Genomic DNA, 24,821 nt, shown 5'->3' on the forward strand with positions numbered 1-24,821 from the left:
TCCTATAAATGCAGGCTTTACCATTTTATTAGCCATAGGTAAGTGTTCACAATAGGCAGACAGGTTAGTTACCCATCCGATCTGAGATTACCTTGACGTTTGGTGGATGGGCTTACAATTTTTGGCCAAATCTTGTGCTAAGCATCTCATGTGTTTTTTCATAGATTTCACAAGCCAGTATGCTATTCACATTTCATGTATCGCACATTTCCTTGCTTTAGCACAGTAAAATTGAGTGCAGCCATTATCTATTTGCTATGTAAGACTTTTTTTGGTTATGCACCAGTTCAGACTAGATTACTGTTCAGTCAGTTTTCCTATATTTACTATGCAATGATCTGAACACATGTAAGTGTTGATTTCTCATTTAACCCGTTATTTTTATAATTACTTTTGTACATATTTCCAATTGTCTCTTACTGTAAAATCCTTGTAATATTTTATAATTCTGCCTTATTTTTTCGGAGTAAAATATTTAAAGTACTAGTTCGTTCTTCCTGCTCTAAAATGTACCCTAAGTCTTCTAAAGGGAATTACACTACTGTTTTGGGTTAGCTTCGGACCCGTTTAATCGAAGCTGGTGGCAGCATACCTTGTTCTGTGTACTTGGGAGTTGTAGCGATGGCGGCGTTGATAATTATTGTTCCTGCCTGAGTGGGAGTAGTTATATTGCCCTCGCTGCAGCATGCTCAATAGCCAGAACATAGCAGGCAGCCTTTCTGGTGACTAATTACCTTAGGTGCAGTACCTCATCTGACCTGAGGGTAAGGGGGGCGCCAGAGAGCTGCAAGTTCTCAAGTGGAACTGTAAATTGGGATATACATAAATCCCTGCAGTTCGTGGTATATTGTAGAGCAGTGGGATAACTAAAATAAGCCCCTGCTCTAAACTGATAGGCCAATAGCCTTGTGTGTGTTTTCATCGCATTGTAGCAGTGGAAGGATAACTAAGATAAGCCCCCCTGCACATGTGATAGCTGTCTGTTGGCCTAAAGTCACCCCGATCCGTGACATAGGGGTGATGGTCACGGTGTGAATCGTGACAAATTGGTGGCAGCGCGGTGGGATCTTAGAGCATTAGTGATTTGGTTTGAGCAATCTTTCCTCTCACTAAAAACTTGCATAGTTCTTGCGAGGACTCTGGGCAAATAAGTTTGGAGAATGAACTCAGTGTTTATTAGTCCTGAGACAATTGTGAGTACTGGTAATTATCCCCTATCCTTCTCTTTGTTTTTCTGTCCTATCTTTTATTTGGCAACCATGGCTGCAATGGGAGAAGAGTGGTATAAGCAGCTTAAGAAAGACACTCTTATTGCCCTGTGCGGGGTGTGGCGGATCGACGCCACAAACAAAAACAAAGGCCAACTGGTCGCGGCTCTGGTGCAATGGGAAACCGGCCAGAGCCCAGGTGGCGCAGAACCCGGCCCAAGCAGAGGTGGTGCTGCAGTAGAGGTCCAACCACTGAATGCTGGCCCTACTAGGGCGAATTGGACCCCCCACCTGCTGGTGGCCTTGGAAGAATTCCCCACTGACGACCATGATGGACGTCAGCAGCTGATTCAGCAATACCAGCAGGAGGCCCAGGCCCAGCGAGCTGAGCGAGAGGCCTGAGTCGAGCGGGAGGCCCAGGCCCAATGAGCTGAGCGCCAAGCCCAGCGAGAATATGAACTGGAGATGCTCCGGCAGGGGGTGATGCCCTCCACCGCCCAGAGCCATGAGCCCAACAGTGCTGAGATACCGAAGACCCGGCCCAATCACTTTCCTGTTATGGAAAAGGACGGGGACTTGGACACTTTTCTGCAGGCCTTTGAGAAAGCCTGCAGACAGTACCAGCTGCCTACAGATGAATAGGCACGATACCCGACACCAGGGCTGAGAGGCAAAGCTCTGGAGGCGTTTGCTGCCCTCCCTCAAGAACAAGATGGTGACTATGAGGCCATCAAGCAGGCCCTCATAGCCAAGTACCAGCTTACACCTGAGGTTTACCGTAGAAAGTTCCGGAACCTCCAACGTGGCCCACATGACAGCTACGGCGATGTAGTGCATGGACTGGGGACCCACATTGACCAATGGACCCAAGGACTGTCAGTGACCACCTTTGCACAGCTGCAAGACCTGATGATCAGAGACCAGTTCTTACATCTTTGCCCAGCTGAGGTGGTTCATGATGGACAGAGAACCCAAAGACATGACGAAAGCAGCGCAGATTGCCGATGGCTATGAGGCCAACCGTAGATCAGAAGTGCGGAAGCCAGTCACCACCAGCTGGAGAGGGGGTAAGCCTCCAACCAAAGCCAGTACCCCTGCCAGCCAACGCACAAGAGGTCCTGTCCCCGTAGCCAACAGCACCAGACCTACCATCGAACCTCGCCAGTGTTTCTTCTGCAAGCGGACTGGTCATATCAGTCCCCACTGTCCAGACAAGCCGAAGAACCCCCCATCCAAGGCCACAGGGCCTAATGCAGCAGTTCTTTTGGTGGGTGGTGTGGCTGGGAGGGTGTGTGACAACGTACAGCATGTCACCATGGGAGGCCATGTTGCTACAGGCCTCAAGGACACCGGGGCTGAACGAACCCTCATCCGACCTGAACTGGCGGCCCCTGAAGAAATCATTCCAGGGAAAACTTTAACTGTCACTGGGATTGGGGGCATCATCTGTCCCTTGCCAATGGCCCGGGTTTATATTGATTGGGGTGCCAGGAGCTGGGGTGAAGGAAGTGGGGCTGTCTGATAATTTGCCCACTGAAGTTTTGTTGGGGACTGATTTGGAGAGGATGGTTGCGTACTACGTTCCTGACACCCCTCCCCAATCTGCTAATAAGGGTAACATTAACCCTGATGATGATGATGATGGAAAACCGCATGTGTTACCTGACCATGCTTTATCCAGTAATGATGCATCTTATAACCATTTTTTCCCTAGGATTGATGGTGAAAATGTTGTACCTGTGCCAACTGAACCTGATAATGATTTTTCTGTGAAAGTTGATGTGTCCATAGGTACCGGAGTGCTCAGCCACATCACTCTGCGGAGTGAGATGGCTGAGGAACCCCTAGCAGGGGCAAGCGTCTGTGCTACAGGAAATGGGGAGATGCATGGGAACCGTGAGGAAGGTGATGCCATGAAATTGACCAGTGCCACCGAGGAAGGTAACTGGCCCATAAGTAGCACTACTCCTGAGGTAATGGGGGTGGATGGGGAGGTAGAGCCCATAGCAGCAGCTGATGGGTCTGTAGAAATCCCCGGGGAGACAGCCTACGTAGCTGCTGTCACCCACAGTCAGAGTGCCCGGAACGCAGATAACTGTTTGCCTTCCGGACCCTCCTCAGTCATCGTTGTGACTGAACCAGAGGGGGACCCAGAGCAGGTCCCAGAGGGTTCCCGTGGGGAAGGGACCCTGACATCACTTCTGGCTTCCCCTAGCCAGGAGTTTCAGGCCACTTTGCACGCAGATGCGAGCCTAGAGAGTTTGAGACATTTTGCCGAGACGCCCACCTCCGTGACTGATAAGGAGGGGGTGTTCTGGGAACGAGGAAGGTTGTACTGGGAGACAGTACCCGGAAAATCGCAAAAGGAGTGGCTGAGGGAAAGACAGCTGGTCGTCACGCAACAATTCCGGGGTGAGTTGTTACGGATTGCCCATGAGATCCCGCTAGCTGGACACTTGGGGATCAGCAAAACAAAGGCCCGGCTGTCTCAACACTTCTATTGGCCTAAGATGGGGACAGAGGTGTCAAACTACTGCCGCTCCTGTACCACCTGTCAAAGAGTGGGGAAGGCGGACCTGCTCTTAATGCTCCGCTGATCCCTTTGCCAGTGATAGAGGAGCCTTTCCAGAGGATCGCGGTGGACATTGTGGGCCCGCTGGCAGTCTCCAGCAGCTCTGGAAAGCAATACATCCTTACTGTGGTAGACTACGCTACCAGGTACCCAGAGGCAGTAGCTCTGTCGTCAACTAGGGCAGATAAGGTGGCGGATGCCCTGTTGGCTATCTTTTCACATGTAGGATTTCCAAGGGAGATGCTTACCGATCAAGGGACCCAATTCATGTCTCGCCTAATGGAGGCTCTCTGTAAGAGAATGCAGGTGATGCACCTGGTATCGAGTGCGTATCACCCACAGACCAATGGCTTATGTGAACACTTCAATGGTACCCTCAAACAGATGCTACGCATGCTGGTTGAGACCCAATGGTGCGACTGGGAGCAGTACCTCCCACACCTGCTATTCGCTTACCGAGAGGTTCCACAAGCCTCGACAGGGTTCTCCCCCTTCGAGCTCCTGTACGGCAGGCAAGTCCGGGGACCCCTTGGGTTGGTAAGGGAATCCTGGGAAGAGGGGCCGAACCCTTCTGAAGTGTCCATAGTGGAGTATGTCATGCGCTTCCGTGACAAGATGCAGACCTTGATGCAGTTGGTGCATGACAATATGACGCAGGCTCAGGCTGATCAGAAGCACTGGTACAACCAGAACGCCCGGGAGCGGACCTACTACATGGGTCAGAAGGTGTGGTGTTGTGAAATTGGATTTTGGGCTCCCCCGGTGGCCACTGGTGGAATTGAACTGGTGTGCATCATCCTCTCTGTTCACCTGTTTCCATCAGGATGTGGGAGTCGCTATTTAGCCTTGCTCCTCTGTCACTTCCATGCCGGTCAACATTGTAATCAGAAGCCTTTCTGTGCATGTTCCTGCTGCTAGACAACTCCCAGCTAAGTTGGACTTAGTCCTTGTTTGTTTTTGCATTTTGTTCCAGTTCACAGCTGTAGTTTCGTTTCTGTGTCTGGAAAGCTCTTGTGATCTGAAATTGCCACTCTGATGTTATGAGTTAATACTAGAGTCTTAAAGTAATTTCAGGATGGTATTTTGATAGGGTTTTCAGCTGACCATGAAAGTGCCCTTTCTGTCTTCCTGCTATCTAGTAAGCGGACCTCAATTTTGCTAAACCTATTTTCATACTACGTTTGTCATTTCATCTAAAATCACCGCCAATATTTGTGGGGGCCTCTGTCTGCCTTTTGGGGAAATTTCTCTAGAGGTGAGCCAGGACTATATTTTCCTCTGCCAGGATTAGTTAGTCCTCCGGCCGGCGCTGGGCGTCTAGGGATAAAACGCAGGCTACGCTACCCGGCTACTGTTAGTTGTGCGGCAGGTTTAGTTCATGGTCAGTTTAGTTTCCATCCTTCCAAGAGCTAGTTCTTATGTTTGCTGGGCTATGTTCTCTTGCCATTGAGAACCATAACAGTTTGACCGGCCCCAAAAAGGGTTAAATTAATTGACAGAGAAAGGAGAGAAAAGAGAAGTCTGCTGAAGATTTTTATTTATTTTTTTTTTTTCTCAGTTCTGAGTGTGCTTGTAATTGAATCTCTTGCAAGTCTGCCTATATTGCAGCCTTTCTCTCTCTCTCTCCTTCTAATCCTGGAATGGCTCTGTGTTCACCTGTTTAAAATGGATATTCAGAGTTTAGCTGCAGGTTTGAATAATCTCACCACGAAAGTTCAAAACTTACAAGATTTTGTTGTTCATGTTCCTATATCTGAACCTAGAATTCCTTTGCCTGAATTTTTCTCGGGGAATAGATCTTGCTTTCAAAATTTCAAAAATAATTGCAAGTTGTTTTTGTCCCTGAAATCTCGCTCTGCTGGAGATCCTGCTCAGCAGGTCAGGATTGTGATTTCTTTGCTCCGGGGCGACCCTCAGGATTGGGCTTTTGCATTGGCTCCAGGGGATCCTGCGTTGCTCAATGTGGATGCGTTTTTTTCTGGCCTTGGGGTTGCTTTATGAGGAACCTCAGTTAGAACTTCAGGCGGAAAAGGCCTTGATGTCCCTATCTCAGGGGCAAGACGAAGCTGAAATATACTGCCAGAAATTCCGTAAATGGGCTGTGCTTACTCAGTGGAATGAGTGCGCCCTAGCGGCGAATTTCAGAGAGGGTCTCTCTGATGCCATTAAGGATGTTATGGTGGGGTTCCCTGTGCCTGCGGGTCTGAATGAGTCCATGACAATGGCTATCCAGATCGATAGGCGTCTGCGGGAGCGCAAACCTGTGCACCATTTGGCGGTGTCTACTGAGAAGACGCCAGAGAATATGCAATGTGATAGAATTCTGTCCAGAAGTGAACGGCAGAATTTTAGACGAAAAAATGGGTTGTGCTTCTATTGCGGTGATTCAACTCATGTTATATCAGCATGCTCTAAGCGTACTAAGAAGCTTGATAAGTCTGTTTCAATTGGCACTTTACAGTCTAAGTTTATTCTATCTGTGACCCTGATTTGTTCTTTATCATCTATTACCGCGGATGCCTATGTCGACTCTGGCGCCGCTTTGAGTCTTATGGATTGGTCCTTTGCCAAACGCTGTGGGTATGATTTGGAGCCTCTTGAAACTCCTATACCCCTGAAGGGGATTGACTCCACCCCATTGGCTAGCAATAAACCACAATACTGGACACAAGTAACTATGCGGATTAATCCGGATCACCAGGAGATTATTCGCTTTCTTGTGCTGTATAACCTACATGATGTGTTGGTGCTTGGATTGCCATGGCTGCAATCTCATAACCCAGTCCTTGACTGGAAAGCTATGTCTGTGTTAAGCTGGGGATGTAAGGGGATGCATGGGGACGTACCTGTGGTTTCCATTTCATCATCTATTCCCTCTGAGATTCCTGAATTCTTGACTGAATATCGTGACGTTTTTGAAGAACCTAAGCTTGGTTCATTACCTCCGCACCGGGAGTGCGATTGTGCCATAGATTTGATTCCGGGTAGTAAATACCCTAAGGGTCGTTTATTTAATCTGTCTGTGCCTGAACATGCTGCTATGCGAGAATATATAAAGGAGTCCTTGGAAAAGGGACATATTCGTCCTTCGTCATCTCCCTTAGGAGCCGGTTTTTTCTTTGTGGCTAAGAAAGATGGCTCTTTGAGGCCGTGCATTGATTATCGGCTTTTGAATAAAATCACGGTTAAATATCAATATCCGTTGCCACTGCTGACTGATTTGTTTGCTCGCATAAAGGGGGCCAAGTGGTTCTCTAAGATAGATCTTCGTGGGGCGTATAATTTGGTGCGAATTAAGCAGGGGGATGAGTGGAAAACCGCATTTAATACGCCCGAGGGCCACTTTGAGTATTTGGTGATGCCTTTTGGTCTTTCAAATGCCCCTTCAGTCTTTCAGTCCTTTATGCATGACATTTTCCGTGATTATTTGGATAAATTTATGATTGTGTATCTGGATGATATTTTGATTTTTTCGGATGACTGGGACTCTCATGTCCAGCAGGTCAGGAGGGTTTTTCAGGTTTTGCGGTCTAATTCCTTGTGTGTGAAGGGTTCTAAGTGCGTTTTTGGGGTTCAAAAGATTTCCTTTTTGGGATATATTTTTTCCCCCTCTTCCATCGAGATGGATCCTGTCAAGGTTCAGGCTATTTGTGATTGGACGCAACCCTCTTCTCTTAAGAGTCTTCAGAAATTTTTGGGCTTTGCTAACTTTTATCGTCGATTTATTGCTGGTTTTTCTGATGTTGTTAAACCATTGACTGATTTGACTAAGAAGGGTGCTGATGTTGCTGATTGGTCCCCTGCTGCTGTGGAGGCCTTTCGGGAGCTTAAGCGCCGCTTTTCTTCCGCCCCTGTGTTGCGTCAGCCTGATGTTGCTCTTCCTTTTCAGGTTGAGGTCGACGCTTCTGAAATCGGAGCTGGGGCGGTTTTGTCGCAGAGAAGTTCCGATTGCTCCGTGATGAGACCTTGTGCTTTTTTCTCGCGTAAATTTTCGCCCGCCGAGCGGAATTATGATGTTGGGAATCGGGAGCTTTTGGCCATGAAGTGGGCTTTTGAGGAGTGGCGTCATTGGCTTGAGGGGGCTAGACATCAGGTGGTGGTATTGACTGACCACAAAAATCTAATTTATCTTGAGTCCGCCAGACGCCTGAATCCTAGACAGGCGCGCTGGTCGTTGTTTTTCTCTCGGTTTAATTTTGTGGTGTCCTACCTGCCGGGTTCTAAGAATGTTAAGGCGGATGCCCTTTCTAGGAGTTTTGAGCCTGACTCCCCTGGTAATTCTGAACCTACAGGTATCCTTAAGGATGGAGTGATATTGTCTGCCGTTTCTCCAGACCTGCGGCGGGCCTTGCAGGAGTTTCAGGCGGATAGACCTGATCGTTGCCCACCTGGTAGACTGTTTGTTCCTGATGATTGGACCAGTAAAGTCATTTCTGAGGTTCATTCTTCTGCGTTGGCAGGTCATCCTGGAATCTTTGGTACCAGGGATTTGGTGGCAAGGTCCTTCTGGTGGCCTTCCCTGTCTCGAGATGTGCGAGGCTTCGTGCAGTCTTGTGACGTTTGTGCTCGGGCCAAGCCTTGTTGTTCTCGGGCTAGTGGATTGTTGTTGCCCTTGCCTATCCCGAAGAGGCCCTGGACGCACATCTCGATGGATTTTATTTCGGATCTTCCTGTTTCTCAGAAGATGTCTGTCATCTGGGTGGTGTGTGATCATTTCTCTAAGATGGTCCATTTGGTTCCCCTGCCTAAGTTGACTTCTTCTTCCGAGTTGGTTCCTCTGTTTTTTCAAAATGTGGTCCGTTTGCATGGTATTCCGGAGAATATCGTTTCTGACAGAGGTACCCAATTCGTGTCTAGATTTTGGCGAGCATTCTGTGCTAGGATGGGCATAGATTTGTCTTTCTCGTCTGCTTTCCATCCTCAGACTAATGGCCAGACCGAGCGGACGAATCAGACCTTGGAGACATATTTGAGGTGTTTTGTGTCTGCAGATCAGGATGATTGGGTTGCTTTTTTGCCTTTAGCGGAGTTTGCCCTCAATAATCGGGCCAGCTCTGCCACCTTGGTGTCTCCCTTTTTCTGTAATTCGGGGTTTCATCCTCGATTTTCTTCTGGTCAGGTGGAATCTTCGGATTGTCCTGGAGTGGATGCTGTGGTGGAGAGGTTGCATCAGATTTGGGGGCAGGTGGTGGACAATTTGAAGTTGTCCCAGGAGAAGACTCAGCTTTTTGCCAACCGCCGGCGTCGGGTTGGTCCTCGGCTTTGTGTTGGGGACTTGGTGTGGTTGTCTTCTCGTTTTGTCCCTATGAGGGTTTCTTCTCCCAAGTTTAAGCCTCGGTTTATTGGTCCTTATAGGATTTCTGAGATTATCAATCCGGTTTCTTTTCTTGGTTTGGCCCTTCCAGCATCTTTTGCCATCCATAATGTTTTTCATAGATCTTTATTGCGGAAATATGTGACACCCATTCTTCCCTCTGTTGATCCTCCGGCTCCTGTGTTGGTTGATGGGGAGTTGGAGTATGTGGTTGAGAAGATTTTGGAATCTCATTTTTCGAGACGGAAACTTCAGTACCTTGTCAAATGGAAGGGTTACGGCCAGGAGGATAATTCTTGGTTTTTGCCTCGGTTCATCGGCCCGTACAAGATATTGGAGATTCTTAACCCTGTGTCCTTCCGTTTGGACCTCCCTGCATCTTTTTCTATTCATAATGTTTTTCATCGGTCATTATTGCGCAGGTATGAGGTACCGGTTGTGCCTTCCGTTGAGCCTCCTGCTCCGGTGTTGGTTGAGGGCGAGTTGGAGTACGTTGTGGAAAAAATCTTGGACTCCCGTGTTTCCAGACGGAAACTCCAGTATCTGGTCAAATGGAAGGGATACGGTCAGGAGGATAATTCTTGGGTGACTGCCTCTGATGTTCATGCCTCCGATTTGGTCCGTGCCTTTCATAGGGCTCATCCTGATCGCCCTGGTGGTTCTGGTGAGGGTTCGGTCCCCCCTCCTTGAGGGGGGGGTACTGTTGTGAAATTGGATTTTGGGCTCCCCCGGTGGCCACTGGTGGAATTGAACTGGTGTGCATCATCCTCTCTGTTCACCTGTTTCCATCAGGATGTGGGAGTCGCTATTTAGCCTTGCTCCTCTGTCACTTCCATGCCGGTCAACATTGTAATCAGAAGCCTTTCTGTGCATGTTCCTGCTGCTAGACAACTCCCAGCTAAGTTGGACTTAGTCCTTGTTTGTTTTTGCATTTTGTTCCAGTTCACAGCTGTAGTTTCGTTTCTGTGTCTGGAAAGCTCTTGTGATCTGAAATTGCCACTCTGATGTTATGAGTTAATACTAGAGTCTTAAAGTAATTTCAGGATGGTATTTTGATAGGGTTTTCAGCTGACCATGAAAGTGCCCTTTCTGTCTTCCTGCTATCTAGTAAGCGGACCTCAATTTTGCTAAACCTATTTTCATACTACGTTTGTCATTTCATCTAAAATCACCGCCAATATTTGTGGGGGCCTCTGTCTGCCTTTCGGGGAAATTTCTCTAGAGGTGAGCCAGGACTATATTTTCCTCTGCCAGGATTAGTTAGTCCTCCGGCCGGCGCTGGGCGTCTAGGGATAAAACGCAGGCTACGCTACCCGGCTACTGTTAGTTGTGCGGCAGGTTTAGTTCATGGTCAGTTTAGTTTCCATCCTTCCAAGAGCTAGTTCTTATGTTTGCTGGGCTATGTTCTCTTGCCATTGAGAACCATAACAGTGTGGGTGCTGGCTCCCGTACCAAAAGATAAGCTTCAGGCAGCCTGGGAAGGCCCATTCATCATCCACCAACAGCTCAACCCAGTCACCTACGTGGTCACGCTTGACCACGCTCGGGGTAGGCGAAAGGCCTTTCACGTCAACATGATGAAGCCTCATCACGAACGAGAACCTTTCGTCCTACCAGTCTGCAGCTTGCCCGAAGACGGGGAGGAAGACACCCTTCTGGACATGCTGGCCCAAGCCAAGGCCGATGGGTCCATCGAGGAGGTGGAGGTAAGCGCCTCACTAACCGAACCCCAGTGGTTGCAGTTGCAAATCAATCTGGAACCCTTCCGGGCCGTGTTCTCCAACCGACCTGGATGGACTGAGTTAGCAGTCCACGAGGTGGACACCGGGAAACATGCCCCACTATGGCGAACACCCTATCGAATCTCCGACCAGGTGCAGCAGGTTATGCGCCAGGAGATCGATGAGATGTTACAGCTGGGGGTGATTCGATGGCCAAAGAGTGCATGGGCCTCACCTGTAGTTCTCGTGCCCAAGAAGGATCGGACCACCCGGTTCTGCATGGACTACAGGGGGCTCAACGCCATCACAGCCTCTGATGCACACCCAATGCCGCGCATCGAGGAGCTGCTTGAGAGGTTAGCTGGCGCAAAATACCTGACAATAATGCATCTGAGTAGAGGATACTGGCAGAGTCCACGGTCATGCCCTTCGGCATGAAGAATGCCCCTACCACATTCCAGCGGATGGTCAACCTCCTGCTTCAGGGACTGGAGAAGTACTTGGCATACTTGGATGACATTGCCATCTTCAGTTCCTCCTGAGAGAAACACCTGCAGCATCTCGACGAGGTGCTCAGGCGAATTCACCAAGCTGGACTGACTATCAAGCCCGGAAAGTGCCAGATGAGCATGAGGGAGGTCCACTATCTGGGGCACCGGGTAGGCGGAGGCACCCTAAAGCCAGAGCCTGAGAAAGTGGGAGCAATCATGAACTGGCCCACTCCCAGGACCAAGAAACACGTGATGTCCTTCCTGGGCACTGAAGGGTACTATAGTAGCCTGGCAAAACCCTTGACGGACCTCACCAGGAAGAAGCTACACCACATCATCAACTGGACCGATGGCTGTGAGGGGGCCTTCCAGGCGTTGAAAACAGCACTGTGCAACGCCCCTGTGTTGAAAGTAGTCAACAGCAGTCGACCGTTCTTGGTACAGACCGATGCCAGCGAGTTTGGCCTTGGTGCTGTGCTCAGCCAGGTTGACTCGGAGGACCAAGAGCACCCCCGTGTTATACCTGAGCCGGAAACTTCTGCCGAGGGAAGTCGCCTACTCCACTGTCGAGAAGGAGTGCCTGGCCATAGTCTGGGACCTGCAGCACTTGCAGCCCTACTTATACGGCCGTGCCTTCACTGTGTTGACCGACCATCACCCTCTGCGCTGGCTAAACGCCACATGCGGAACCAACGGCAGGTTGCTACGCTGGAGCCTTGCCCTTCATCAGTTTGACTTCACCATTGAACACAAAATGGGCAGAGAGCATGGCAATGCAGATGGACTGTCCCACCGGGGTGAACCTGTTGAGGAAAGCATGGAGGAGCACCGAGCGGTCCTGCTTCCGTAGCGCACACCAGAAGGGGGAGGTGTGAGGATAATATATAATATAAGTTTTAGTTTCTCTTGCCTGTTAGTGCCATACTAATAACCCCCCTTCTCTTTGTGTTCCTGAAATGTGTATGTAGAAGAGGTTTTATTGCTTCTAGCTCTCGGGAGCAAAGGAATTTTTATGATTGGTATAGCTGCATAGACAATGGTACCAGCTGAAACTGGTCTGATCTCTCTTTTAAAACATGAGGCTCTTTGTCCTAATTTTGTAAGATTCTGGAACTGTGTGTCCCAACTAGGACAAATTTGGTCTCATTAGAAAGCCAATTGTAAAATAAGAAGAATGCTGGGTGTGTTATGATTCTGACATGTTTAGGAATGAAAATACGAGACTTATAAGAATTAGAGTTAAATTTGGTAAGTTTGAAGAGAGAGGACAGACTGGGAAAACCAGCCCTTTTAGTAATGTCACCAGGCTGAGCTATAAGTTTCTGCAAGGCACCCCAGCCTGGAGTCTTACCAGAGGAGCCCTCACTGCCAGACCTGATGCATTGGGAGCTCCGCCCACTAGCCTGGTTCTGCCTGCAATGATCTGAACACATGTAAGTGTTGATTTCTCATTTAACCCGTTATTTTTATAATTACCTTTGTACATATTTCCAATTGTCTCTTATTGTAACATCCTTGTAATATTTTATACACACTGCCTTATTTTTGGAGTAAAATATTTAAAGTACTAGTTCGTTCTGCCTGCTCTAAAACGTACCCTAAGTCTTCTGAAGGGAATTACACTACTGTTTTGGGTTAGCTTCGGACCCGTTTAATTGAAGCTAGTGGCAGCATACCTTGTTCTGTGTACTTGGGAGTTGTTGTAGCGATGGCGGCATTGCTAATTATTGTTCCTGCCTGAGTGGGAGTAGTTATGTCGCCCTCGCTGCAGCATGCCCAATAGCCAGAACATAGCAGTCAGCCTTTCTGGCGTCTAATTACCTTAGGTGCAGTACCTCATCTGACCTGAGGGTAAGGGGGGCACCAGAGAGCTGCAAGTTCTCAAGTGGAACTGTAAAGCGGGATATACATAAATCCCTGCAGTTCGTGGTATATTGTAGAGCAGTGGGATAACTAAAATAAGCCCCTGCTGTAAACTGAGAGGCCAATAGCCTTGTGTGTGTTTTCATCGCATTGTAGCAGTGGAGGGATAACTAAGATAAGCCCCCCCTGCACATGTGAAAGCTGTCTGTTGGCCTAAAGTCACCCCGATCCGTGACGTAGGGGTGACGGTCACGGTGTGAATCGTGACAGCTGCTGTCATACTTTAAAAAATAGTTTTTGCATCACTTTATTTTGAGAGCTATAATTTTTCCACATTTTGGCCCACAGAGTCATGGGAGTGCTTGTTTTTTGCGGAACGAGTTGACGTTTTTTGTTGGTACCATTTTCGGGCACATGACATTTTTTGACCGCTTTCTATTCTGATTTTTGGGAGGCAGAATGAACAAAAACCAGAAATTAAAGATTTTTTTTTGGGGGGGGCGGTGGGGGTGGGAGGGCTATGCCATTCCCTGTGTGGTAAAATTGATCAGGCAGTTTTATTCTTTAGGTCAGTACGATTACAGCAATAGGTCTTTATATATTTTTCATGTTTTGGCGCTTTTACACAATAAAAACTATTTTATAGACAAAACTATTATTTTTGCATCGCTTTATTCTGAGAGCTATAACTATTTTATTTTTCCACTGATGGAGCTGTGCGGCAGGTTGTTTTCTTGCGGGACAAGATGATGTTTTCAGCGGTACCATGTTTATTTATATGCTCCTTTGATAGCATTTTATTCCACTTTTTGTTCGGCGCTATGATGATAAAGCATTGTTTTTTGTCTTGTTTTTTTATTTATGTTTTTTTATTGATGCTCACTAAAGGGGTTAACTAGTGGGATAGTTTTATAGATTGGGTCATTATGGACGCAGCGATACCAAATATGTGTACTTTTATTGTTTATATTTTTTCATACAAATATTTATATATGCAATATCTTTTGATTATTTTTATCATTTTTGATTTTTTTGTAAAAAATATTTTTACAATTATTTAAAAAAATAGTTTAACTTTTTTTTTACCTTTTCTACTTTTTCCTACTATAGGACTATCATTGCAGCAGAATCCCCATGCTGTAGAAACTGTCATCTCTACACGGACAGAGAAAGTTGCTGGTCATGCACTGTGCATGATCAGCAACTTTCCTATTTCATTATGACGACATCGAGTCACTATGACTATGATCGGTAACCCACGTCATGCCACGGGGTCTCTCTTCCAAAAGCAATGGGGCTGTCAGCCTTCTGCCGGCTGCCAGATCAATATGAGCCATCAATACCATATAAATTAGCCCAAAAGGTTTTGGGATTTTGTTTTTGTGGAGCAATGAAACAAAACTGGAGCTTTCTGGTCTGTGATCAGTGATATTTCAGGAGGAGGAAGAATGAACCATATACTGAAAAGCATACCCTGCCTACAGTGAAGCATGGTGGTGGCTCAGAGACGCTGTGTTTCCTCTGGCAATAGAAATCTGCGATGTGTGTAGAGAAAGATAGATTTAATCCAGCATCAAGAAATCCTAGGAGATAACATCTTGCCTACTGTGAGGAAGCCGAAGCTTGAGCATTATTTAACCTTCCAGCAAGAAAATGATTCCTAAAATAATTCAAAGTCCATTCAGGCTTTCTTGTAAAAAAAAAGTCATGGAATCTTCTGGAATATGCATCACAGTCAACTAACTTCGATCCCATAGAAAATCTTTGGTGTGTTTTGAAGACACTGTAGCGTGCAAACACAAAATTATTACCGTAGTTAACTTGGTCATTCCCATGAGGAGTGGACTAAGATTTCTCAGGAATGCTGCCAAAAGATGATGCCTGGCTATACATCACATTTACAGCAAATCATAGCAGCTAAAGAGGGCTCTACTAAGCACAAAAGAAGCTTTTCATGAAGGGGTGGAATAATTCTAATGACTGCTATAGCCCTAAAAAGTTTCACATTGTGTTGAATTTGGAGTAAGCACGTTGCAAACTGAAGAAACTTTGTAAAATTTAAGAAACCAAATTTGCAATGGAGATTTAATCATTCTAACTGCAACAGCTTCTAAAAATAATAAGGTAACTATAAAACACTGCATAAATAATGAATGAAATGGCAACATTTTTGCAATTTACATTTAGAATTAAAATGGTCTATGCTGCAATATCACTCAAGTTTCACCAAACTGTTTACCACTGATGAGTAAATGTCCAAGTATCTTTGTGCAAGTCTCTGATGAAGTCTGCACTTGTCAGGACTTTACAAGCAGTGCTTGCCATACAATAGTTTGCCTACCAGTATGAAAAGAATATCCTGATTGGCAGACACCTGGTAAAGCATCTAAAAAGCTTAAAAAATTTGCTGATTTTCCTAATTCTGCACAAAGACTCATTGACAATGTCACATCTTGACAATGTGCAATGTTCATTTTGCTTTCAACGGCTAAAGGAGAATACATCAAGATGATTCATAGAAGGCATATCACTACATTGTGTTTCTCAGTAGCTTTAAGTGGGTTACACATTACCGTTTGCTTCTATATTTAGGTGCCCTCCATGCTGAAGCTTTACACACATCGGATCAGCTCTCAGCAATCAATCGAGTGCTGCTGTGACCTGGCACAGCAGATCAATGTTGCTTTAGTTACCGGTCACACATAGCTGTTTAATCTCTGTGTCTACAGTAAATATGTTTTATGTGAAGTCAAATGAACAAAGAGAACATAAAAAATATGCTGCATGAGGGAGGCAAAGATTATTCTGCAGAAATTATAATATTACTACTAGATTATTTTCCAGCTGAATTCATATTTTCCAATCAGATGCTCCAGGACCTGGTCAGGGTTTGCCCAAAAGACAACAGGAGCAAGAGATTTTCTTTTAGGCTACAGTCACTAACTGAATTAAGTCTTATAGATTGTTGGCCCGTGGCTCATTAAAGGGACTCTTGTCACCTGAATTTGGAGGGAACAATTTTCAGCCATAGGGGCGGGGTTTTCGGGTGTTTGATTCACCCTTTCCTTACCCATTGGCTGCATCCTGGCTGCAATATTGGATTGAAATTCATTCTCTGTGCTCCATAGTACACGCCTGCGTAAGGCAAGATTGCCTTGTGCAGGCATGTACTACGGAGGACAGAGAATGAACTGTTACAGGTAGCATATGGTTTCAGGGGTGTGGTTAACAGAGCAAAAGGAACAGGTCTATTAAATTTTATATATTTAATCCAGAAAGGTAGGCAGCGTTTATAAAAAAACAAAGATGTTACAAAGTGGGAACAAAACATTTACAGTATATAGACTCACATAATATAAAATTGATAACAAAAGAAAAATACTAAATCTGTGTAATGAAAATGGCTCAGAGCTTAGTGGCAGGAGATACTCCTTGGGGAAATGGACAGAACCCACAGCAAGCTATATCTTCCTGGACTGACATAATAAAAAAAAAACAAATCCAGCTTTTTATTAGATCAAGGTTACACCCTCATACCTCTTTTTAGTGATGTCATATGGGGTCTAGTTGTGGGATGTGCTAGGTCTGCTAGAATGTTATGAGTTCCCTAACTTTAAGGATATCTTTGCCTCTTGGGGTCCCATGGATGGCATCATTCCTCAAACCAATATTAAGTCAGAGTGGTTAGAATGGTCATATGGTGATGTGAGTGAATGTGTTATGTTCATGCCTTTGCTACCACAATGAAAATGTAGTTCAAATAAATAATGGATCAATGCAAGCCCTAACATTTATCACCGAGCAATGGCTCCAAAGTGTTTCATACAAGCCCTCTGAACAGCAGAAGCTCTTGCCTTGGAAATGTTCTTCTCCACTTCTGAATAACAAAATCGCAGCCTTAATGACTGGCTCTCAAAACAGATCTCTGTTGTAATTACCTGTTCACATCAGGAGGTCTCCAACTCCAGTGGAGGTTGAAGTGTCATCTGTTTCTCACTTCCCCACCTATAATTAATCCCATATATGCAATGTAAGGGTGATCTGTCCCGTCTCTGGAGATGTCTTTATGGAATTTAATTTGTATTTTTTTATTCATCCATGTTCATGCAAATTGTATAATGGGAGAATTCTTGAGTACTCATAAAAGTTAGGATAGTCTGTTTCTACCTAATAGTTATAGCTATAAAACTGTACATTTTATGTACCAGAAATACCACTTTAAGTTCTCATTTGAGTGCTCGACCTTAATACATTTTAAATACATCATGTAAAAGGGAAATCTAGACTGCACAGTCAAAACTTTCAAAACAAAGCACAAGATTCTCAGTTCACATTTGATAAAAGTATATAAGCCCACTCCAACCTGCCAAACTATTTTAAGTGTGTCACTACATTGTTACGTGCAGCACTGCATGGCGACAACCACTGCAAACACACTGTATCTGCAGGAGGAACAACCAAAAAATACTAAACAGCACACATGCTGTCAAGCAATGCCCTCCTCGGTTATGGGCCACACCGCTACATGCCACAACTCAACCCCTGGAAGCAATTTCTATCTAATTTTTTTCTACTTAAGACTTGCTTAATAAGTAGGAGTAAAGTATTTTGTTTAGGAGTTTCAAAAAAACAGTGGCCATGCATTAACAGTAGTAGATCACAGAAGCTAGCTAACAATTCCGCAGACATTGACTGGAGAGGTAGAGAGCATGCATGATCACCATTCTATTAAAACGCCTCCAGAACAAGGGCTTTGGAGAACCCCTGGTCTAGTGTTTGTGGTATGGAACCCCAGTGATCATAAACATTATTACTGATGCAAAAAAAAAATGTTGCCTAGTTAAATGTTCCATCGATTTAGCTAAAGAAGATGAGGAAACACATCAAAATTAAAGCCACTCTCTAGTCTATGAGATCACATTGAGACTTTTTAAAAGTTAAAGTGAAAAATTAGCTTATATTTACCAAGTTAAAGAAGCACTCAGAGCAATATATGTATTCTCTAAACCTTTCTAACTATCTGTGCATATTACAGTAGAGGTGCAATAAATTTCTTGTCAATTACCAATTTCTCCAGTTTCCAGCACCACACTGGTCATCTCCTGACTTTAAATTTCAACTTTCCAGATCACAAAGGAGTTTATATGAATCGGAAGTCACTTTTACACTGTAGTTTATGGCGCCTCGCTTTGATACTCTATTAAATGCTACTCCTGTTTCACACACAAACTCGTGAGATAAGGCCTCTTTCACACTTCAGTTTTTTGGTGTCAGTCTAAAACCGCCATTTTCCTCAAATAACGGATCCGTTTTTATTTTCGACGGATCCGTTTTTTTCCCCATAGACTTGCATTAACGACGGATTGTGACGGATGGTCATCCGTTCTATCCGTCATGCGACGGATCCGTCGAAATTTGGCGGACGTTGTCTAGACATCGACGGACTTTGTAACGTTTTTTGTCGCCGCCTAATTAACGGTCCGCGACGGATCCGTCGCGTCCGTTATTTTATAGAATGGGCGCCTATGGACGACGGATCCGTCACGATCCGTTTTTTGGCGGATCCGTCGCCCCAATCCGTTTTTTTCAACTGAGCATGCTCCAAAAAGTTGATACTTTTCCTAGACAACCCCAAAACTATATAAACAGGACAGGTGAGCCTCATTTTTCAATGTGCCATGAAGAGAGAACACAGATCCTGCCAGCAAGAGAGAATACAGATCCCGCCAGCAAGAGAGATCCCGCCAGCAAGAGACATCCTGCCAGCGAGAGAGATCCCAGCAAGAGAGATCCTGCCAGCAAGAGACATCCTGCCAGCAAGAGACATCCTGCCAGCAAGAGAGACCCTGCCAGAGACTGCTATGTGAGTACTGCCATCCAGCGTGTGTGTGTATGCCTGCCTTGCATGTGTTTTATTTTTCATACTGTGCTGGTATTTTTAATGGCTGTGCTGTGACGTGTGTGTGTATGCCGTGTGATGTGTGCCAGACCGCCTGCCTGCCTGACATGTGTTTTATTTTTCATACTGTGCTGGTATTTTTAATAGCTGTGCTGTGACGTGTGTGTGTATGCCGTGTGATGTGTGCCAGACCGCCTGCCTGCCTGCCTGACATGTGTTTTATTTTTCATACTCTGCTGGTATTTTTAATGGCTGTGCTGTGATGTGTGTGTGTGTGTATGCCGTGTGATGTGTGCCAGACCGCCTGCCTGCCTGCCTGACATGTGTTTTATTTTTCATACTGTGCTGGTATTTTTAATGGCTGTGCTGTGACGTGTGTGTGTGTGTGTGTTTGTAAATGCTGTGTGATGTGTTCTGCATTTTTTTGGTGATTTTTCATACATTAACATACTGTACTGGTATTTCAAATAAAGAGCAGTGTAGCTCCTACTGTCCAAACAAAAAAAAAGAAAAAAAAATTTGGAATAAAAATTACACAAAACTGTCCGTAGTATGATTTCAAGATAAATTTAAAACTGGTCTACATTCAATAAAGGTGTTTGAGGTTCTATATCTAAATGCAGAATGCAAACCTTTGGTATACAAAATGTTATCTGGTTATAACTAGGGTAAAAATAATTATCATTTTTTGGGTATTGGTATTTTAACTTTGAATGAGGGAATTTTTTTTATAAGGTTGAAACTGTCTCTGAAAGAAAGAGCTGAAGATCCTGTGGTGACGTCATCACTATCATAGGGCTTTCAGCATTTATCAGCTCCGCCTCCTGATCACATGACGATGAGGTCACCACAGGTCCTTCAGCTCTCAGCAGCTCAGTCCTGGTTGTGTGCAGCTCGTGTTTATCTGGTATCAACCAGCAGCAGATTTCTGGTTCCTGCTGTTCTGGTGAGATGTGGAGAGAGGGGCAGAATGTGGAGATGGATGGGCAGAATGCGGAGTCGGATGGGCAGAATGCGGAGACTGATGGGGCAGAATGTGGAGATGGATGGGGCAGGATGTGGATTTGGGTGGAAAATATTTTGGCGGGGGGGCCCCATTTGGAAGTTCGCACCGGGGCCCATAACTTTGTAGTTACGCCACTTTATAGTAGCTTAGAACTGTCTTTATACTTGCAGATTCTAGGGACCAAGACGACGCAGGCAGACCCCCCAAAGTTTTGAAAACATGTAAGTATAAAGTCCCGAAAAGCTGCGTCTATCCTTTTGTATAGTAGCTTAGAACTCTCTTTATACTTGCAGATTCTAGGGACCAAGACAAACTCAGGCAGAATGTCTTCATCTGAGAGCCCCCCCTCACATCGTCAGCCACCTGAGGTTTTTTTTTTTTTATTCCTAAATTTTTTTTGGTACATCTCTGGTAATGTTTTTGAACCCTATATGTATTTATTCTGTTTTCACAGGAAGAAGATGGAGGAGGAGCAGCAGCAGCAGCAGAGGAGCTGCTTCATGAAGGAGACGGGCAGGGTGGAGAAATGAGAGGAGCGGGAGCACATAGTGTAAGTTTTGCAGATACAGATCCTCACATAAAACACACTACACTCAACACAAACATTCAGCACAGCACACACACGGTACATATGCTTCCATCCAAGCACATAATTTATTTCTTATTTTTTTTTTTTTATTAGTCTTCACAATCCGGGGCTCGACGTAGAGTTCCTCAGAGCACCTACCATAGCCGTCGGAATGCTAGGCGCGGCAGTCACCGAAGAGTAAGTTCCTTTTTTGGTTTGGTGTTTAGCAAACTGTAAAATTCATGTGTTATAATCTTTCCCTTTTTATTCTTTTTTTTTTTTTGTTAAAAGGCTTTACAGCGTGCTCCTGAACAGGATGAGGAAGAGGACGAGGGCATAGACGTGGACACCCTCATCCAAGCGGTCCAAAGTCGGGAGCCGCTATGGAAGATGTCGGACCGCCGCCATGCTGACCAGTACATCACCCGACGGCTATGGGAGGAAGTGTGCAATGCTGTCATTGATAACTGGGAGGAACTCAATGCTGGGGCCCAGGATCTAGCACGTAAGTATTCACAGTTCATTAACGTGTGTTAGCATGATTTAATGTGTTGTATAGTAACCTTTTTTTGATTTCTCTTTCCAGGTAACAGGGTAATCGTGCGGTGGCGGTCACTGAGGGATCGCTTTAAGAGGGAGTTCAATAAGGAGATGCAGGCCCCGAGTGGATCTAGAGGACGCAGGAGCAGGTATAAGCATTCCAGAGCCCTGTCGTTCCTCCGGTCGACGCTGCTGAGCAGAAGGTAAATATTCAACACCACAAGTTTTCAGTCAAACTATTAAAATGTGTAACCTTCTATTTTTTTTGGGGCAGCAAGGGCAATTGTAATATCAAGATACTAATTTTTTTGTTTGTTTCTTCTTTAACAGTACTGTCAGCAGCACTCGGGAGCCTGCATCAGAGTTGCACCCCTCTGGAGCGATCCCTCAGGGGTCCGCCACCGGGGACCACGTCGACCCTTCTGTGTCTGCACCTTCCCTTTTGTGTGATCCCTCGGCCCCATCCACCAGCGCTGGAGCAGCAGGGTGGACTTCGTCACTTGAAGCTGCAGGTGATGAGATGGAGTTCCCTTTACCCCACCCCTCTGACACTGCCGCAACATCTAGACCACCTTTGGGGTCAGGACGGCAGCGCCAGAGAGGTCAGGAAAGGAGCTATGCGCCTGAATTTTTGCATTTGAATGCAGCCTTCCAGAATGCCATCAAGCTTTTGGGTAAGCAAACGTCTGCTGGGTACAATATGCTTCACAAATGCATATTGGAACTCAGCAGTCGTCTGGATAGGCTGCAGTCAGATGCAAACCAGTCACCAAGACACTGCTTTTTTCAGTCAGTCCTCAGGCACATGGAGAATCTAACTCCTGACCTGCAGATGCATGTGATGCAAGGCTGCCACACTGCTCTAGTGCAGGCGATGTCCCAAGCCCCTCCACCCACCCTTCATGTTTCAACACCTTTCCCCTCTCAAGTCGCCATCTATCCTCCCGTCCGTCCTCCTCCCGTCCATCCTTCTCCCGTCCATCCTCCTCCCGTCCATCCTACTCCTTCGCCATACCTTTCTTCCCCCCTCAGTATTTCCCAGTTCCTACCTTCCCCTTTCCATTCTTCCCCTTTAACTTCACCATTCCCACCCCCACCAACACCTTCACCATACCTCCCACAGACCACATCTGTACCTCAACTCCCTTCCCAACCTCATGTTTTCACCAGCCATTCCACTTCTGTTCCTCCCCGTGATGTCCTGTCCCCCCTATCGACGTGGCCCGCCCTGTCAGCCCCTCCGCTACTATCTCCACCCCAAATTATGAGAACCTTTAAAAACTGTATGTAAATAAATAAAACTTTTTGTGGTTTAACCCCTTAGTGACAGAGCCAATTTGGTACTTAATGACCGAGCCAATTTTTACAATTCTGACCAGTGTCACTTTATGAGGTTATAACTCTGGAACGCTTTATCGGATCCCGCTGATTCTGAGAATGTTTTTTCGTGACATGTTGTACTTCAAGTTAGTGGTAACATTTCTTCGATATTACTTGCGATTATTTATGAAAAAAATGGAAATATGGCGAAAATTTTTAAAATTTTGCAATTTTCAAACTTTGTATTTTTATGCCCTTAAATCAGAGAGATATGTCACAAAAAATAGTTAATAAATAACATTTCTCACATGTCTACTTTACATGAGCACAATTTTGGAACCAAATTTTTTTTTTTGTTAGGGAGTTATAAGGGTTAAAAGTTGACCAGTAATTTCTCATTTTTACAACACCATGTTTTTTTTAGGGACCACATCACCTTTGAAGTGATTTTGAGGGGTCTATATGATAGAAAATAACCAAGTGTGACACCATTCTAAAAACTGCACCCCTCAAGCTGCTCAAAACCACATTCAAGTTTATTAACCCTTTACGTACTTCACAGGAACTAAAACAATGTGGAAGAAAAAAATGAACATTTTACTTTTTTTTGCAAACATTTTACTTCAGAACCATTTTTTTAATTTTCACAAGTGTAAAAACAGAAATTTAACCACAAATTTTGTTGTGCAATTTTTCCTGAGTACACCGATACCCCATATGTGGAGGTAAACCACTGTTTGGGCGCACCGCAGAGCTTGGAAGTGAAGGAGCACCGTTTGACTGTTTCAATGCAGAATTGGCTGGAATTGAGATCGGACGCCATGTCGCGTTTGGAGAGCCCCTAATGTGCCTAAACAGTGGAAACCCCCCACAAGTGATACCATTTTGGAAACTAGACCCCTTAAGGAACTTATCTAGATGTGTGGTGAGCACTTTGAACCCCCAAGTGCTTCACAGAAGTTTATAACGTAGAGCCGTGAAAATAAAAAATCTCATTTTTTCTACAAAAATGATCTTTTTGCCCCCAAATTTTTATTTTCACAAGGGTAACAGGAGAAATTAGACCACAAAAGTTGTTGTGCAATTTCTCCTGAGTACGTCGATACCCCATATATGGGGGTAAACCACTGTTTGGGCGCACCGCAGAGCTTGGAAGAGAAGGAGTGTCGTTTTACTTTTTCAATGTAGAATTGGCTGGAATTGAGATCGGACGCCATGTCACGTTTGGAGAGCCGCTGATGTGCCTAAACAGTAGAGACCCCCCACATATGACACCATTTTGGAAACTAGACCCCTTAAGGAACTTATCTAGATGTGTGGTGAGCACTTTAAACCCCCAGGTGCTTCACAGAAGTTTATAACGTAGAGCCGTGAAAATAAAAAAAATCACATTTTTTCTACAAAAATGATCTTTTTGCCTCCAAATTTTTATTTTACCAAGGGTAACAGGAGAAAATGGACCCCAGAAGCTGTTGTACAATTTGTCTTGAGTACGCCGACACCCTATATGTGGGGGTAAACCACTGTTTGGGCGCATGGCTGAGCTCGGAAGCAAAGGAGCGCCATTTGACTTTTCAATGCAAAATTGACTGGAATTGAGATCGGACGCCATGTCGCGTTTGGAGAGCCCCTGATGTGCCTAAACAGCAGAAACCCCCCAAAAGTGACCCCATTTTGGAAAATAGACCCCCCAAGGAACTTATCTAGATATGTGGTGAGAACTTTGAATGCCCAAGTGCTTCACAGAAGTTTATAATGCAGAGTAGTGAAAATAAAAAATATTTTTTTTCCCACAAAAAAGATTTTTTTAGCCCCCAAATTTTTATTTTCACAAGGGTAACAAGAGAAATTGGACCCCAAAAGTTGTTGTCCAATTTGTCCTGAGTATGCTGGTACCCCATATGTGGGGGTAAACCACTGTTTGGGCACAAGGCAGAGCTCGGAAGGGAAGGAGCGCCATTTTGGAATGCAGACTTTGATAGAATTGTCTGCGGGCGTTATGTTGCGTTTGCAGACCCCTAATGTACCTAAACAGTAGAAACCCCCAACAAGTGACCCCATTTTGGAAAATAGACCCCCCAAGGAACTTATCTAGATATGTGGTGAGAACTTTGAATGCCCAAGTGCTTCACAGAAGTTTATAATGCAGAGTAGTGAAAATAAAAAATATTTTTTTTCCCACAAAAAAGATTTTTTTAGCCCCCAAATTTTTATTTTCACAAGGGTAACAAGAGAAATTGGACCCCAAAAGTTGTTGTCCAATTTGTCCTGAGTATGCTGGTACCCCATATGTGGGGGTAAACCACTGTTTGGGCGCAC

General features: G+C 45.3%; 2 protein-coding genes across 3 annotated transcripts in view; one reads left to right on the forward strand and one right to left on the reverse strand.

The window, feature by feature from the left end:
- The window catches only part of INPP4B (inositol polyphosphate-4-phosphatase type II B), a 1,036,387-nt gene that overhangs the window by 951,613 nt on the left and 59,953 nt on the right, over positions 1 to 24,821 (reverse strand). The gene's annotated exons all lie outside the window — the stretch shown is intronic.
- LOC143798697 (uncharacterized) lies at positions 20,664 to 22,473 on the forward strand. The gene is made up of 3 exons (XM_077281123.1): positions 20,664 to 21,147; positions 21,229 to 21,385; positions 21,513 to 22,473. Exons 1-3 carry the CDS (start codon positions 21,033 to 21,035, stop codon positions 22,471 to 22,473), a joined length of 1,233 nt encoding a protein of 410 aa, XP_077137238.1. The 5' UTR covers positions 20,664 to 21,032.

This window comes from Ranitomeya variabilis, chromosome 1 (assembly GCF_051348905.1).
Source record: "Ranitomeya variabilis isolate aRanVar5 chromosome 1, aRanVar5.hap1, whole genome shotgun sequence".
Classification (NCBI taxonomy): Eukaryota; Metazoa; Chordata; class Amphibia; order Anura; family Dendrobatidae; genus Ranitomeya; species Ranitomeya variabilis.

Coding starts and splice junctions, on each gene's coding strand:
- LOC143798697 (XM_077281123.1), top strand. CDS start 21,033: ATGTCGGACCGCCGCCATGCTGACCAGTACATCACCCGACGGCTATGG. Junction 21,148..21,228: donor TGGGGCCCAGGATCTAGCAC/GTAAGTATTCAC, acceptor TTCTCTTTCCAG/GTAACAGGGTAATCGTGCGG. Junction 21,386..21,512: donor TCGACGCTGCTGAGCAGAAG/GTAAATATTCAA, acceptor CTTCTTTAACAG/TACTGTCAGCAGCACTCGGG.